Genomic DNA, 17,741 nt, shown 5'->3' with positions numbered 1-17,741 from the left:
GGCATAATAAAATATGGAGCTCATTTTTTTTTTGATAAGCCATAGTAAATCTTTCTTTTTTCTTTCTCTGGTCTCTCTCTAATTGGATAATGAATTATCCAATGTGGCTCCCTTGTTCAGTTCATGAGAATACCAAGTAAGGCAAGTACCTAGTGAGCTCTGAATTCTCAGGAATCCTACGAGATTCATTTGCTTTTCCTGCCTGGCTCTGTCTATATTGGTATCCGACCGTGCTCACTCCTCAGTCACCTCCTTGTTTTGAGCAAGATGCTGTCAAGACTGAACCCTTGTCTTTCTATTCCTATTCAGTAATGAGCAAACTCGCCCAAGGTCACATGGCTAAGAGTGACAGCAGGTTGAATTCTTGTTCCCTAGCATAGCATTCTTGAATTTGTATAACTGCTAAGCAATGTGAAAGAACCTTTTGCTTCCAAATTTGAGTCCCGGCTAGGATGCCCCTGGTGCATTAGTCTCTGTAGATTGCACTGTAGCATTCATCAGAGCCTCATGTGCCTGATGTACTCAGAGGGTAAGGCAGAATGACTGCGGAAAACCATTCCTCAAGCACTAGCTGTATTCAAGTGAGGCTTTACATATTGTTTCTTCACTGGGACCCATAATTTAAATTTATGTCCTACCGCATTGGGGGAAAGATCTCATTTTTCCTCCAGTCTGCTTTCCCCCTCATCGGCATCTCTCTGTCCACCGAGGTCCACATGTGTGTTGTGTGGGGCCACCTTATTGCATGTTCTCCCCCGGAAGACCTTCTGGAATTTACTCAATGTACTGATGACATTTCCACATCAAAGGCCAAGGGCACTTAGACCCTTCAGCATGAAGCACATTTTGCCAAGCTCTGGGCCATTGGCTCATCCTCCAGGATTTCCTGCACTCAATGCAGAGATCAGCAGAGCTGAAAGAACTCAGAGCCTCAGCTAGCTCTGACCTCCAGAGAACCTTGGAATGACAGGGAAGGTCCCCATCTGGCCCCAGACTGCAATACCTCCCCTCCTGCACTGCAGTGGCTTAATCTTCCCAAACTCTGCTTCCCACATGTCTCTCCCTCACACCAGAGCCTTTGATGGCTTCCAATTCCTTTCAGAAGAAAGTCAGAATCACCTCCCCTCCATTTCCATCCTTTCACAGTTCAAATCCCTTTTCTAATCTTTTTCTTTCATCTTACAATTTTTCTTCCAGAACATTCCTTTCTGACTAAACAGAGCTACTTGGCCTTCAGGGAAGATACCATAGGTAAGTCTTTCCTTCCCTGTTCCTGATTATATATGTGGGTTTTCTCGTTCCTTTAAAACTCTGTGCACACTTTTCTCCTTTGCCTTGTTTTTCTCCTAGCTGCTAATTTGGGTTTGATGGTGATAAAATGCACACATCAGTCTTCCACAAAAGCTTCACTCACACCCAACTGTGGGCAAGGTCCCTGAGACCTGTTACCCTGGCTGTGAATAACATTAGGATGTGCCTTATGAAAGCTTGATACTCATACGGGACGTTTGCCTCCAGAGATGGATCTTAGAGATTGTTTCTGGCTTGGTTGCTGTTACCTTCCAAGTCATATTCATGTACGGATCCCAACACAATATGAAACACTAGAGAAGGGCAGCTCATATAGCAATCTCAAGTATGTATTGGCCATGCTGTCTATTATTCATCTCCCTCAGCTTCTTTTTAGGTAAGAAGTGATGATAAACAACTCTGGGGGCTAATAGCAGGGTGGGGGTAATACGACTTCAGCATCCAGTTAGAGCTGAGGCCCAACTCCAGGCAGAATGCTGAGCTGGTACCTACTTCCCCCCTTCTCCTTATAACTGTTGCAATAAACTGTGAATATCCTGGACAGAAGCCATGACCAAATTGCCATAAACTCCCTGAACCAATTTGGTCTGAGTCATGTGTTCTATCAGAGATGGCTGTATTTATGGACATAAAACATGCCTTCTTTCAAAATCTTGTTAGAATAATTTTTGAAAAAAATAAAAGAAAAGACAATGTGAGCTGGAAAGGAAATAAGTGCTTTATTGGACATTGTGACTTTTTTTTCTATCCAAACTGAACAAGCCAACTTATAGTCTTATTAAGAGATTTATACTCGAGGAACCTAAATTTGTTCTGGAATGAAGTTGCAACCCAGTTTCCCCCTTTAAATGTAGCATTAAATTGTGTGTGTATGTTTTAAGACGATATAAAGTGCCATTTACTCCTTCAAGGGGATATTGCATCAGCCTTTCTCATGAGGGAGAAGTGACATTTTGCTTATTCTCCTCATTGCGGAGAACTCACACAAATCTCGGTATTTTACAGACCAAAGGAGAGCATCTCACTGCCCTGCATTATGTGGCTATTTGGAGCAAATGCTATATTTTTATTAGGTTTAATTCCCTTCTAAGTTAATAGACCAGAAATCAAAGCTCTGTGGATCACAGACACCTGGAGGCATTAGCAGGAGACTGTGGCTTGCAAATGGACGGTAATCAGTTTTCAGAGCAATCAAAGGCTGTGGAGACTGGGTTTCCTCAAGAGGAGATGGCCAAATGAGCTGGCACACATGATACTTTGGCAGACAGAAGTCAGCAAGGAGTACTTGTCCAGGGAGGAGGAAGGAGCAGATGGTAGAGATGAATGGTGTTTGGAGCAATCATTTCTATCGAACCCTGACTGTCCAGAGCTGAGGGAGCGACATTTCCTGATTAGTGGCAGTTATGGGCAATTTCTATTCTGGCTGCTTCTCTACCAACACCCTGGGCATCTGTGGCATTGATAGCAAAGGCCTCACACCCTTCCACTTTTCTTTGAAATGATTTGGATCTGAAAAGATGGCTATAACCTTGGGGATCTGAGACTCTGGTGTTTGGCATAGCCTTTGGGGCACAGTTATCAATTTTTTTCCAGGTTATAAAATGAACACCCAGTTTTGCAGGAATTGAAGCTGTGTTTTACATCCAGACGATCAGGGTCAAAGACAGTGGCTTTAGAGGTTCATAATGACCCAGGCTTGAGTCTTAGTTTGGCTTCTTACTGACTTTAGGCAAGCTCTTGTGCTCCGTGGGTCCTGTCAACTCATCTCAAGTTTGTTCCTTATGTGTAAAATGGAAGGGAATCACTTCTCGGAATAATTGTGAAGATAAGGAGAGGTGATGAAGTAACACATTTAACCAGTTTCACAAGCAGCAATTAAAAAGAAATATACAATGAGATGCAGTGGATGGAAGCCACTTGGTCACGACCCTCTGATAAATCTATTGGGTAAAGTCAAACAGCAGCTCCCTATTTAAAAAAGTTTAACTAGTAAACATAATGTGATTTGGTTTGACTTATCCTGGTTCAAAAATGCTTAGGCCTTGCCTATTCTAAAAAAATCAATTGTATTCTGAAAGTGAATTATGCTATTTTTGTTAATTCCTATAGGGCCATTCCCTCATGTCCCTCATTTTGTTGTTGTTGTGGTTGAAAGACCAGGATATCCTTGCTGTAGGCATTTTGTGGTCTTCCTTCTACAGCCTAGCTTCCCTTTCTTCAAAGTTCCTAGAAAGGTTCTGCAGGGCCTAAAGTATAATCAAGGGCTGTCAAATCCAGGGAGAGACACGAAGCCTTGGGAACTCAGCGGCTTTCCACACCATTGACTAACACACTCCTTAAATCGGTGATTCTTCATAACTACTGCACTTTAAAGTCACTGGGGGAGCGCTAAAAATTATGCTTGCTTCAGTGCTGCCCCCAGAGCTCTGATGTAATGGTTGTGGGGAGAGCCTGCACTTTAGGGCCTTTCTGAGGCTCCCTTACTCATAGTTAAGGTGCAGCTAGGATTGAGGCTACGCCGGCAGTGCCCACATTCTTAAAGTACATGACACTGTCAGGCATGCTTTGGCCTGTCACAGGCACCTCAACCTCTTTCAGGATGTCACCTAAGTCAGGCTCAGAATATTGCCTTGTGTAGAGAAGCGGGGAAGGTTTTACAATGAAGTCAGTTTACAGTTGGAATTGTTGCCATGAAATCTACCCAGATTGGGTTTAATTAGGATGCCTATTAAATGTGTGTTCACACTGGGGGCATTAGAATGAGAAGGAAAAAGGAAGAGAGGAAAAAAAGGAAGGACAAAGGAAGGAAGGAAGGGAAGAGAACCCAATGTACCATGATTCAGTCCACACCCTGCTTGCTAATGGTTTCTATTCTAGTCCATTCTCAAGGGTGAAGACAGGATTTTAACAGTAGCTATGGTTTATTTACACAAAACCTTACTATTTGATTGAAACCCTGCTACCCATTGTCTCTGTCTGCACTGGGTGTTTGCAGGTTCTTGACATCTTGTTAAAGAACCAGAGAAGCACACAAAAGCACACAGGATGGAGGGGTTTCATTCCAAAGTCAGGGGTTTCTTTATATGGCTCCAGAAGGAAGAGTTAGTGGTTGGGGGCAGAGTATGGATGATATCTGTTTTAACTGGTAGGTTTGAGTTATGTAAGCCATTGGATATGTTTTTCCTATGATACATCTGATTTTAATATTGTGTAATTATGCATATGTAATCATATGCAAATTATGCATCGGCATAAGATGGTAAATAGAGTTTTTTTTCTCTCCAAATGTTTATGCTAAGGATAGAGTTTTCCTTTCTGCACATGCAGCCTAAACCGGTCTAGGTTGGCTTGTCCCACTGCCCTTAGTATCAGGATATGTTTAGGCCACAAAAGGAATTAGTTTTATTAAGTGGTGTTGTTGGGGGGGGGGGGCTGTAGCATGACTACATTGCTTTGGAGAAGGGAGGCTTGCAGCTCAATGCAGGTGCTGTCCCATGTGGCTAGGATACTGTTTAGGATATTGTTGGGAGAGTGATGTGCATGTGACTCAAACTAAGCAGGGATCTGGGTTGCTTGTTATTCCTATGCTTGTGGGCTTCACACCTATCGTGAGTCTAATGAATATCCCCATCCTTGTTTTCTTTACAAAGAGATCCAGATGAAAATCCCATTGACCACTGATGCCAGCTAGAAAACACAAGAGCCAAACTTACCTCTAGAGCCTGCCCTTACCATGAAGGCTTTTTAGATTAAGTACCAAGGCATTTGCGGTAAACCCTGGGAGTTACTATCCCGGAAATAAGATATTTAACCTGAAATGTGTCTCAGAGAGTGCAGGTGATAGGCAAGAGCAAGAAAGGGTGAAGCAATGGGTGCCTTTGGAGAAAATGGAAAAGAATCTGAAGAGCTGTCATTCTTTCTTTATCCGATTCTTTCTCCCTTAAGCCCACCCCCCTGAAGTTGTAACCTGTATCTAGGAAGCTCACTCACCAAGACTTACAAGTCTCCTTTCGCAAGACCATAGCAACAGCATCCACATAAATGGCCTTCATCAGAAGCCTTGTATTTACCATATAGAACAACCTTCCAAACAGGATGTGAATGAGGCTTTAACACAAAGCTCTGGGTGTGCAGTGAAAGATTAATGGATTGTTGAAAACAAAATGGAGTTATGGGGAATAATATGTGCTCCAAAAGCAGGGCTGGGTCAAGGCAAAAAGAGAATTCATTTCCTCTCCTTTGGCTCTTCACCCTCCATGCGCCAGAGAATGTGTGGGTCTAAAAATTCCCTGGTGGGCTGCCAGGAAGCAGAATTTCATGGTCAATCACTCTAACTAGACTGATCCTTTCGGGTCACATATTTTATTTTTCCTCCTTTTCATGGCTCTGATTTTATGTTTCCACTTCACTTGTTTATTTTGCATATTTCTTTCCCTTCACCTAAAATCGCATACAAAAGGACTGACTGGTATTTATGGAATGTTTGCTAGAAACCCCAGTTATCTAGGGACATAGAAACTGAAGGAGACAGATGCACAAATAAAAATGGAGAGAGAGAGAGAGAGAGAGAGAGAGAGAGAGAGAGAGAGGTCAGACTAGACTGGGTGTGGGGAAACACAAAAGGAGAGGACTTGGAGAGACAGGAATGGGAAGAACAGAGAATGCGGTATGACAAGATCGGTAAACAGAAAGCAGAAAATGAAAGATGGGCACGGTTCAAAGAAGAGAGCAGGGAGAGAGCAGTGGAGGAGGCAGCTGTCAGACAGTGGCCCTGGTTAAGGACCAGAAAAGAGGGAGCTGAAGGGGAAACTGAGTCACTGCAGAGGAACTAAGGGGTATAGAGACTGACATGGCCAAGAGCAGATGATAAAATCATCTGATCGTAAGCTCCATGGTGTACCCTTTTGGGAACGGGCAGTGAACTATATTTTACATGTAACCCTCTGAGACTTATGACCAAAGATGTGAAGATACTAGAGTCACTGGCAAACAAATTATATATTCATTTATGTGGTTGTCATGATGGCTGTAAGGCTTTGGGTCCTACAGGGGCAGATGTATAGTGTGAGCCGTGGAGTGGTGTTGTGGAATATGGAAGGACTTTATAGACTGTTGCACTGTCTGCGGGGTGAGTGTATGCTGCAGTGTACGCTGCTGCCGGGAACATTTGCTTATGTGTACATGCTAAATCAGGACTTGATGCTGAGTGGCAAGTGCTCCTGAGATTTCTCACATGACAGTAAAGTAGAATTTTAAAATATTTCTATATAATAGTGAGTTGAACCATATGAAAGTGCCGTTTCTGCAGGCCAGACTTATCACAAGTATTTGTGTGTGCATGTGTTGTATACATTTGTTTGTGTGTGTGTGCACATTTGTATGTGTGCATTTGTGTGTGTGTGTCTACATGTATGCTAAAGTATGTGGTCCCTACTCCCTGGGGTCTTCCCTGTACATATGTATTTGTTTTTGGCTTCTGCTGTTTATGCCTATAGGTATATAACTGTGGTTGCTAACTCAGAGCATTGCCCAGCAAGCTGGTGACCTACTGATATTGTATTTTTGAGAAGTGGTTATATTTTCTTTCGTTGATAGAAACAACAGGGAAGGAGTTGAGTTGTATATGCAAATAGCAAGCACAAGTCATCCCAAACCAGACATGCATATGCTCTTTTCTCTACAGAGATAACTTGCAAAAACCCAAACCTGACATAGGACTGACCTCTGTTTACTATGACTTTTTAAAGCTATACGTACATATATATGATAGTATAATTGATCCATTAGTTATAATGTATCAATATATAGTTTAATTGATACATTAGGTATAATAGGAAGTTGAAGGCATTAATAATAATAAGCAACAATATTAAAAAATTAAACTATAATAAATATGTGCACTCTGGGATCAGTATCAAGTAAAATAGGGTTATGTGAAAGTGTACACTATGAAGTCAGAAGACTCAGCTGGATCACGGGAAAGGCTACCAAGTGACTAGGACATAGGTGGCACACACGGAAGGGATACTCTGGAGAAGGGACAGATCCATGTCCCAGGGAGGAGAGTGCAGGATGCTGAGAGGTTTATACTACTCTGAGTGTGTAACTTAAAACATAAATTATTCACTTATGGAACTTGCTATTTAATCTTCTCAAGCTATGGATGCCTGCTGAAAGCAACTGTTCTACCATGAAACCATAGCAAGTGAGACTGTGGATAAATGCACATAACACAATGAGAGCAAGTCAAGGCCAGGCAGCCTGGAATGTGCTTCTCATGGTGCCCGCATGGTCATGGAAACATGTCCAGCTTGGCTGCAGTTATCTTCCTTGACATGTTTACACTCTTACACAAGTCTCTTCCTGAGCCCCTGGTTTGCTGGGTTTCTCTTGCTTGCATTTTGTTTGTATTCATTAAATTAAGTGTTAATTTGTTCAGAGGGAAGAAAGCCACCATAGTAAGGGAATCAAGGGGAAGTTATCATGTTTGCCTTAAGGATGAGGCTCCTGGCAATAACTCATTTGTGGTTTACCTCCCAGCCTACACACTGTTCCTTACATGTGTATCAATGCATCTAGTGAGCCAGGATGATAGGTAGACATTGGGCCCATTTTCAAGGAGAAACAACAGCTCAGACAGGTTAGAGTTACACATTGTCACAAAGCAGGGAAAAGTAGGACTGAGGCTGACATACAAAAAGATCTTAATTCCAGGCTCTTAATTTATGATTAGTTTTAATTAACTAGGAAAAGAAAAAAAAAACAGAACTCTAATATAGATGAAAACAAGCTTTGTTAGAAACATTTTAAGACCCAGAATATCTTAGTTGTTTTTTTTCTAATGAGATTATTGGTGCAAATTTAGCATTATTAGATATTGGATCTTTGAGTCACAGAGCTTAACATATCCCCTGTTCTGTGGGTGCCAGACAGTATCCTGAGTGGTAGTTAGGCATACCCTGAGGAACATCTGATTTTCCATTTAAGACCACTAATTGATACCCTCCCTCCCTCCTTCCCTCTCTCCCCTGGTCTTCCCCTGCCTTACTTTATTTTTTTTCAGGGCAAGCCATTAAGTAATCTCTGTACCTCAGGACTTGGAGATGGATTTGACATGTATATGGATTATCATATACATGGATATGATATGGAACCACCTCTGGGATAAGCCTATAAGAACATCTGTGAAGGATGATCTTGGTTAGGATGATTGAGATAGGAAAACAAACCGTAAAAGTGGGCCCTGTTCCCTGGACTTGGTCCCTGGACTGAGCAAAAGGGAGAAGACTAGTTGAGCATAAGCAACTGCTGCTCTCTCTTTCCTGACTGTAGATGCACAGTGACCTGCTGCTTCAGGCTCCTGCTGTCTTGACTTCACAGTCATGACTCACTGTCCTCTTGAACTATGAGACAAAACCAACCCTCCTTCCTTAAGTTGCTTCTGTCAAGATACTTGTATCATAGTAACAAGAAAAGTAAACATTATGATGGGAGATGTGGAGGTCATTTGAAACCTGGGGTCAAGCCTGGATTCTGTGTCAAGGGAGTACTCAGACACACACACACACACACACACACACACACACACACACACACACACACACACCTACCTTAACTTTACAGAGCACAGAGAAGCATTCTTCTCATAAATGGATATCCTAGAGAGTTGGAAGAAGGCAGGCAGAGGAAAGAGGACTTTCCCTTGCTATGTAAGAAGGCAGAAGGACAATCGTAAGCCCTCGGTAACACCCAGATTCTGATATAATGAAGAACTTTCTAGTGATCTGGACATGATTTTACTAGGCATCAGCATTTTGCACCTGCTGGTATTAAAGCTGAAAGTAAAGTGTACATCTTGGATGGAGTTAAAAAGTCCATTTGGAGAGTGTTCATGCTTGGCCTCAGGGGCAAATGTAGAACAAACAGATGGTGTATTCAAGGACATGCTATGTAAATTTCTTCAAGAAGCAAGAGTTTTACATTACATCTCCTGACTACATTGGAATTATATGAAGTTGCAATTCTTTGGTAGGTAATAAGATGGCTTGATATAATTCATACTGGAAATGGACTCGTATTCTTCAGACCTTAGTATAGGTCTGCCTTAGGAACCAAGGGCTGGGTGCTCACAAGGGTGGGGTTTATGGAGGAGGGTGGAAGGCATATGGCTGACAAGGAGGGTGCTCAAGAAATAGAAGCTCAAAGCTCCCATGCCAATACCCTTGGTACTGCTATGACAGAATACTGGAGATTGGACAATTTACAAGTAACAAACATTAAGTTCTGGAGGCTGGATCAAAGAGCCCTACTCTCATAAGGGAGGGCCTTGATGATGTTTCATCTTGTTTAGAAAGCAACAGGATATGAGCACATATGCACAACAGAACTTATCACAAGGAGAGCCTGTGCAGAGGGCATCAATACACTCAATGCAGTGGAGTCCACATGACCTGAATTAAAGACACAACATCCTCTAAATTCACACACAGAAACATGATCTCTTTATTGTAGAGTGTACAAGGAAACAGCAGTGATCCCGGAAACTGATGGAATGCCTTGGTAAGCAAGTTGATGCCAAACTAGGTTAATGTCAAACTAGAGTTCAGAATGGAATGAAATATAAATTACCCCATAAAGTCTTATGTAAATATGTTAATGTAGAAAACCCACAATACTCTAAATTTAAGGGGATAAGCTATTTGGAGGATGTTGGCCATTAGCTATAGCAAATAGTGTTTTAATGACTGCTCTTGAGTTTTGTCTGAGACCATCTGGTAGCAATGTGTTTTAGGGCAACAGTATCAGCCCTGCCTTTGCATTACTGGTAGAATGCAGAGGCTCAAAGCTGCATCAGGCTGATGCTTTTCTGTGAGTTAGCTGTTTATTAGTTAGGAGGTAGTTTCTTCTCCGGAGTTACAGGCAGAAGACAGAAGAGTGGATGAGAATTTGGTCTCTTTTCCAACTGTGCATGGGATAATGTCCTTTATCTTATTGTACTCTCTTCCATAGGAATGGGCCATCCATCTGCCATCATACAGGTGAGCTAGGAGGCAGGGTAATAAGCCATTTTGGATGCTTCTTATCACACTAAGTAGAGGCTTTATGTTGATAGAAGAGCTCCACTTAAATGTATTTTAGAAACTATGGAGATGGCCCAGTGGTCACAAACACTGACTGCTCTTCTAGAGGACCAGGGTTCCATTTATATAAGCATATACCTGTTTGAAACTCCAATACCAGGGGACCCAATGGCTCCAGAGGCATGCCCCTGGTGCACAGACATACATCTGGGCAAAACAGCCATACACATAAAGCAAATTAATAAAACATTTCATTTCAATTGGAGTTAGTTACTGAAGGATTATCTAAGATCAGAGTTCTGCATTGCTAAACAAAACATAAGGTATTTCTTCTGGGAGACTGTGGGGGTAGAGTAGAAAGTATGTGGCTACTTTTGGAGATAGACCTGAGTGAAAACACCTAGTTCACGGATTGGAGAAATGGCTTAGTTGGTGATGTGCCTGCCGTGCAGACCAGGGGACCTGAGTTCTAACTCTGGCATCCACCCATGTTTAAAAATCTGGAAATGATGTTGAGTGAGCATGATGGTGTGCTCGTGAAATCCCAATGCTGAGGAGGCAGAGACGGATCCTGGAAGTGCAATGGGCAGCCTCTCTAGCCTCCTTAGGCCAACGAGAGACCCTTTCTCAAAGAAAATAAAAGTGAATGTCTTCTCAGAAACAATATCCAAGTTGTCCCCTGGCCTCCAAAAGCACATGCACATGCGCATGCACACACATGTATATGCACACACATGCATATGCACACACATGCATACATGTGCATATGCATACTACCTAAAGGTCCTGAGGCAAGTCTTTTACCTTTCTGTACCGAAAAACGAGGGTGATGTAACAACAGTACGGGTGCAGGGCTGGCTGTGTAGCAGGCACATAAGAAAAGAACACCATTAATGTGAACATGGTAAATACTTCCTTGGGGGGAGCTTGTAACTTTAAAGAATTTGTTTTATTAACCAGTGGGGTGTGTACATCTGGCAGTTATTTAGTATCTAAAGGTCACAGGACAGAATGGCTTCCTGAAGGGTTAATTTATGGGCTGCTCTTCCTCTCCACCACAGCGTTTCAAGGATGCTGCCAGACCGTCTGCGCTTCCTTGTTTCAAGGAAAGAGAAAAGTTTGCCATCCTTTTCAGAGACTTCCAGCTTCACAAGGACAACACCAAGCAATTTTCGAAACTGCAAAGGCAAATGGGCCCTTGTGGGGCTCCAACACTCTACAGAGAACTCCAGGTAACTGAGGAAAGCTGGGATCAGGAGAAGTGCTCCTCCCTAGGGCCTAACACCGGAACACTTGTCCAGGGCCAAATGATCAGCCTTGAAAACATACATACAAGTAGTAGTATTATATAACACTCAACAGGTCATATTTAAGAATATATATGTGGGCTGGAGAGATGGCTCAGTGGTTAAGAGCACCGACTGCTCTTCCGAAGGTCCTGACAAATCCCAGCAACCACATGGTGGCTCACAACCATCCGTAATGAGAGCTGATGCTCTCTTCTGGTGCATCTGAAGGCAGCTACAGTGTACTTAGATATAATAATAAATAAATCTTTAAAAAAGTAATATATATGTGTATATACAAATACATGATGTGGCACACAGTAACAGTTAATGAGAAAAAGAGGCCATGAATTTGAAGGAGAGGGGCATATGGGAAGGACTTGGAGGGAGGAAAGGAAGGGGAAAATGTAATTAAATCACCATCTCAAAAAAAAAAGTATATATGTGGGAGGGGAAGTGAAAGAGTTTAGATGAAAGGTTTTCCCAGATCTGCCAGACTTGGGTTGAAGAGTCTATAAGGACTCAATGTGTCAATCCAGCACTGTTTGTCATATCTCCATGCCCAGGGATGCCTAGTAATGCTCAGATCCTAGGCTTCCCCATCTTTTCAATGATTCCTGGTCCCCAGCCAGGGTTTGGAAGTGTGATTCAAGGCCTAAGGGACATGCAGTCAATGAGAGCTGTCTTAACTTGTGTGAATGAGGTTTGCCGGAGATAGGTGCTTGATCCTGGTGCTGCAGATGGTGGATTTGGCAGCACCAATAATGTTCTAAGTTCAGGCCTTGTTGGTGTGGAATTTTGGACTCAGATTTCAGTTGAATTAAGGACAGTATGGGAATGTGACATTTCTTGCAGACCACTGCTTGTAAATTAAGATTGTGGTCTGTGCCATTTTTAAGGCACTGGGGAATCAAGGGGTATTAATTCCTGATCTCTGAATGCCATCACCTGGGGTACTGGACACTGTAGAGGCTTATAAAGCAACCCCTGTGCAGATCAAACTGAGAGAGTGTGGTATAAACTGCTGTCAGAATCCCCAGACATAAGAAAGTTTATTTTTGCAAAAGGCAGGCAGCCAGGAGGAAGAACTTTAGTCTCCCCTGAAGGGATATATTAAAACAATCACCCCCACCATTGCATGCCAATACCATTATTATGTAATCACCATAGCTGTAAACTCATAAAACTTTTGTAGAGTCAAAGGTTGTTTTGGAAATGTGCCTGCTTGATATGAGGTAAGTCTGGAACCCAGTGATGGAAGGGGGAACTGTATAGTTCACGATTTCCATGAAACTGCTTAGAATGTCATCTTCATGAGTGTGGACTGGGAGGGCTTTCTGGGGCCAACCTGCCCCTCCAACACTCCTCATTCTTTACCCCGGTCCACTATACTGGAATTGAGGAGGACCACAGGGAGAGTGGATCAGTGAAGCCTGAGGGTTGCTTTGCACTCTGTAGACTGGGTCTAGTGTACCCTTCTTCACATAATGTCTGCAAGAGCTTCCATCATTGATGTCTCACTGCCTAGCTCCTAGCAAGGTTTTCTCTCTGTTATCATCACATTGCTTTCTTATTTGCAAACATTTAATGGTTATTCCATGAAACAAAACACCACCAACAACAACAGCATCCAAACCTTGTGTTCTGGCATTCAAGATTCGCTGTGACTGCAATCTAGTGTCTGCAGCTCATCTTTCCCTGGTACTCCACTCTCTGAGGCTGTACTTCCATCTGTCAGGACTGCTCTCCTGCTACTCCTCAGTTCTCTCCTGGACTGTTAGTGTCCAATGCCCCACCCACAGGTCTTCACTATCTGGGGATTGTATTGTATGCTCTCTGATTTGTGGACTCTTTCCTGGCCAGGGACCCACGGCATCAGATGAAGTTCTGTTTGCAGACCTACCCCCCTTCCTTTAGCACTTAGACTCTGAAAGATTAGGAAGTTTTCTGAGTTCGTCTGGGTCTCAGTTTTCTTGTGTGTGGAATGAGTTTTCTTCTCCCCCCTGAGGGATATAAGTTACACCTGTTGTGTAGGATCAAGCATGATCGTCTGCATAAGCCAGACATTAAGGAACATGGCTGGCTCATCTGATTATTGGGATCTATTTTTATTGAAGTTTCATTTACTTGGAATCTCTTCTGCATTCAGGAGGTAGAGACTGAGGCTCCCAGTGGTCACTCACTGAAAGCATTTTTACTTTTCTGCCCCTTTTCCTTCTAAAAGTTGAAATTGGATATTATAAATCAATTTTCTTGGATGTGAGTTGGATCTCGGAGGGTGGGGTGCTCCTGAAGGGGGCAGCCTGTGAAGTGGCCGGTGAAAACTGGTACATTTCTATTAAGTCTTGGGAAGGCTCATGCAGTGTAAGGACACTTTTTCTCAGCTCATTAGCTTTCCAGCATGCGTTCATGCTTGCGTTTTTGAAGTTCGGAAAACATTAGATTGTAATGATCCCACTCGTGGTGAGTCAGAAAACATGCAGATCAGTTAAAATAGAAAGAGGTCCTGCAGGAAACCTAACTCGGAATTGCTGATCATAGCTGGCATTATCAAGCTGTCATGCCTAGACCCTCATGTGGACTCTCTGAGGCCATCCTCAGAATGACCTCAGAAGATGAATATTATTTATTATTCTCATCTAACAAGTGAAGACCCTGATATTCGAATCGGTCCAAGTTCATACACAGGGTGCAGGCTGGGAGTCGATGTCCAACATCTGTGGAGTTGAAACCAAATGCCCTACTTCACTGTGGTCCATAGCTTTCCACATTCCCAAAGTTGCCTGACCAGACAATACTCTGGACTAATACCCTGAAGATACTCTAGCTAACACCAATAAAACCTTCTGCCTTGGAACTCACTCTGAGAAACAGATTTACCATCCACATATTTCCCCATTGGAGAGCTGGGGTAACCTTTATACCTCTCTGACAGGGTGCACCATCCTTCTTTGACTTTCTCATGGAGAACGGCTCAGTCCCCAAAGTCTAGTTTGGAGGCTCCAAAGGCTGCTCTATATGAATCTATCTCTGACCCAAGTGGACTGCTGTACAAGATACTTCTTGGCGTTCTCCTATTGTTTACACTGCTGCTAATTTTAAGATTGCTTTTAAAGCACATTGCTAACGTGTCTGGCACACAGTGGGGCCTCTGGGAAGGCTTGTTGGAGAGCATGGAATTACTTTTCTAGTCCTTCGGCCATTGATTACTAAGCCTGTCTTGTCAAGTCTGGACTACTAACATGAGGCCGATTCTGTATCCCCACAAACGTGGCTAAGCCTGGTTCGTACCAAAGCAGGTCAGACAGGTAGCTGGTGTCCTCCTGGCAGTTTAGTAGTTAACCTTATCCCCACCTATACCCCAGTTCCTGCAAGAGGCTGTTTCTCTTTCCCAGATTCTGTAACGAAAACACAGATCACCTTGGGTTTCTCTCATCAAGACGCTTTTGGAGACAACCCTGACTAGCTGCTTCCACGGCATCATCCGTGTTTTATCCCAAAGCCCCTGTGGCTGAGGCTCGGATGAGTCAGCTGGCTTGGGGGGTTTTTGTTAGCAACCCTGATTGCCTTTGTTTTCATCTTCTAGGGTGCGCATTGGGGTGGGGGTGTGCTCGTTGGGCCCTGGGGTGGGGTCTGGCAAGTTTGGCTTCTAGAAATGCTGGCAGCCTCTGTGGGAGCCCGTGATGGGAAGTCACGTCATGCCATACTGCGCATTTTTAGGCCACACCCATCCCCAGGGTCCACTCAGGCGCCATGCAAGCGCTGGCCATCCAGCTCTCGAAGCTGCCGGCGATGAGGTCATGGGTGGGGTACTGGAGACCCCCTCCAGATAGGGTGGGGGCTTCCTCTACAGCCCAGGAGTGGACCCGAAGGACTGGGAGAGAGGCTGTGGCGACAGTTTTGCCTGTCTGAACCCCTGCTTCCTCGTAGTGGTCTGTAGGCTGGTGTGGGTAGAATAGAGGCAGAAACAGACAGCAGGAAAGAGATGGAAGGGAGGTGTCTATGAATTAGCTACTTACCCCACTAGTTACGGGTGGAGAGAGGGAGCTAACAAATGCTGTCCCTCGACTACTTTGCCAGGAGCTAATAGTCACCTTTTTGCTTTTTATACAGTGTTGCCTTTACTCTGACCTTAATCACCAAGACCCCAAGGCAAGGGAAGCCACAGCAATCTTCATTATGTAACTAGACTTTGATGCAGAAGGAAAAAATAACAAGACAGTAAAGTGCTTTCATAGCTGGAGACGGCGACTGTAGCAATACCTCCCGTCCTCTCCCAGACCTAACTGCCGTAATTGCCAATATTTCTAAACCAGCGGGCCTTGCAGACTGAGGTCACCTCCATGTCCCAACCATCACAGCTCAATCAAACCTACAGTTCTTAAACTTCTGCCGGCAAGCACATACATAAGAGTGCACACGGAGCAATGGATGCAGGGCTCAGCTAGAAATCTTAGCCTGCAAAATCCCTCTTCTGATCTCAGTGAGTGTCTGGCGACTTTTCTTTTTTGCACCTGGGATTCTGCCTTGAAAAAATAGGAACTCACTGACAACAGAGTTTCTTCCGGAAATAGAAAGCGGCACAGAATGTTCACATGCCCCTCCACCCCAGGGTGCTTCTCAGATGACCAACACATCGAAAAACACGAGAGCTATCTGAAGGCACAAGTCAGTCACTCTTCTGAGATAAGGACACCCTCGGCTGACTTTGACTTATGCAAAAATTGCCATGTTCAACTGTTTTGTTTTGTTTTGTTTTACCCTCCAGGGAGATAAAATTAATATTGTTAACATTTTCGTAGGTTCTTATAAGAAAGAGTCAAATGGTTTACTTAACTGTAAGGAAACATATTCCACAAAACAGTCAGTCACAGTAACCACGACTGAGAGACATTTTAGGATGTTACCACAATCTATGAGAAAGTTTTCCGAGTTCTAAGACTCTCAGCTCTGGAAGTCAAGTCTTGTAGAACAAATAAATACTGAGATTAGACCATACATTAGCCCACTGCCCACAGAACAGCTTATATTCAAAGACTGGAGTTTTCAGAGAGCCCTCTGACCTTTTCTAAGAGAAACAGCATTTCCATACATAGACGCTTACTACATCAAGCGGAACAGAAAGTAGGAGAGACACCGCTGTTGAGTCCATTCTCTGATTTATCATTTGTTGACATTCTATCCACACATCCCTCCATCTCCTTACAAGTAGCTGTCTGTGGTTCTTCCTGCAAATATTTTGATAAAGTCCAAACAGAAGGGGGAAAGAGAAAGGCTGTAGTGAAAAACAACAACTTACCTTTCCTGGGCATTGCTGGGTTCAGATGTCCTTCCCAAACATGAGACTTCCTTGCTTTGACACTCCCATGAATTTAGAAACCATTAAAAACTATTCAGAGCAGAAATATGGTTATTACCCAAGCTGCTCCACAACAATGCAGAGAAGTGTCTTGAAGAAAAATAAAGGATGTGTGCGGAGCGCGAGCTCATGCTGTCGTACGAAGTTCTGCAACCGTCTTTCTCAGTTTAAACAACCTCCCACTCCTTCTCCCAGGCACTTGCCAACTTCTATAATTTAAAGCAACTGCGATCCTTCCCATAATACTCACATTTCAAAGAGTTTACTATATACACTCGTTAGGAATGAGGAGGAGTGGGCAAGGTTCTTCTGCAAACCCCAGACGGAGGCAGATGTGAAGCAAGGGTCTCGGGTATCTGGAGGATTTCCCGTCTCTCTGCAGCCATCGCTGTTTGCACTGTGTGGAACGGAGTCCCTGAAGCCCTTTCAAGTAGTATCTAGAGACTGACGGGCATCATTTCCTGAAGCACTCAGGAAAGTTTATCTGGCAAGTTAGGAAAAGGGCTACACCGGTGGAATTGTGTCAGCAGGAATGTTTGTGATTTCACCTTAATTTATCACGATGTCTTCATGGAACAGGAAAGTACTTCAGATGATGTTATTTACATTAGTTTTGTTTAAGCATTAGTCCACATGTGTGCTATAAATCTAGGAAGGACACACACTTTGCAAATTATATCTATGTAATTGAGTAAACCTTCTGAT

At 43.4% G+C, this 17,741-nt stretch overlaps 1 protein-coding gene across 2 annotated transcripts in view; it reads right to left on the bottom strand.

The window, feature by feature from the left end:
- Positions 1–17,538, bottom strand: part of C1qtnf7 (C1q and tumor necrosis factor related protein 7) — a 103,702-nt gene extending 86,164 nt beyond the window's left edge. Inside the window, exon 1 of one of the 2 annotated variants that reach the window (XM_006503665.4) lies at positions 17,287–17,538. Coding sequence is in view for 1 of the 2 variants with exons in the window: in NM_001135172.1 (NP_001128644.1) it covers positions 16,977–16,989 (13 nt within the window). In the remaining variant the exon portion in view is untranslated. Of the gene's footprint in view, positions 1–16,976 lie in introns of both variants that reach the window. The other variant, NM_001135172.1, reaches the window with a different exon arrangement.
- Between the last annotated feature and the right edge of the window lie 203 nt (positions 17,539–17,741).

This window comes from Mus musculus, chromosome 5 (genome assembly GCF_000001635.26).
Source record: "Mus musculus strain C57BL/6J chromosome 5, GRCm38.p6 C57BL/6J".
In the NCBI taxonomy this organism is placed as follows: domain Eukaryota; kingdom Metazoa; phylum Chordata; class Mammalia; order Rodentia; family Muridae; genus Mus; species Mus musculus.
This window is presented reverse-complemented; position numbering and strand designations above follow the sequence as displayed.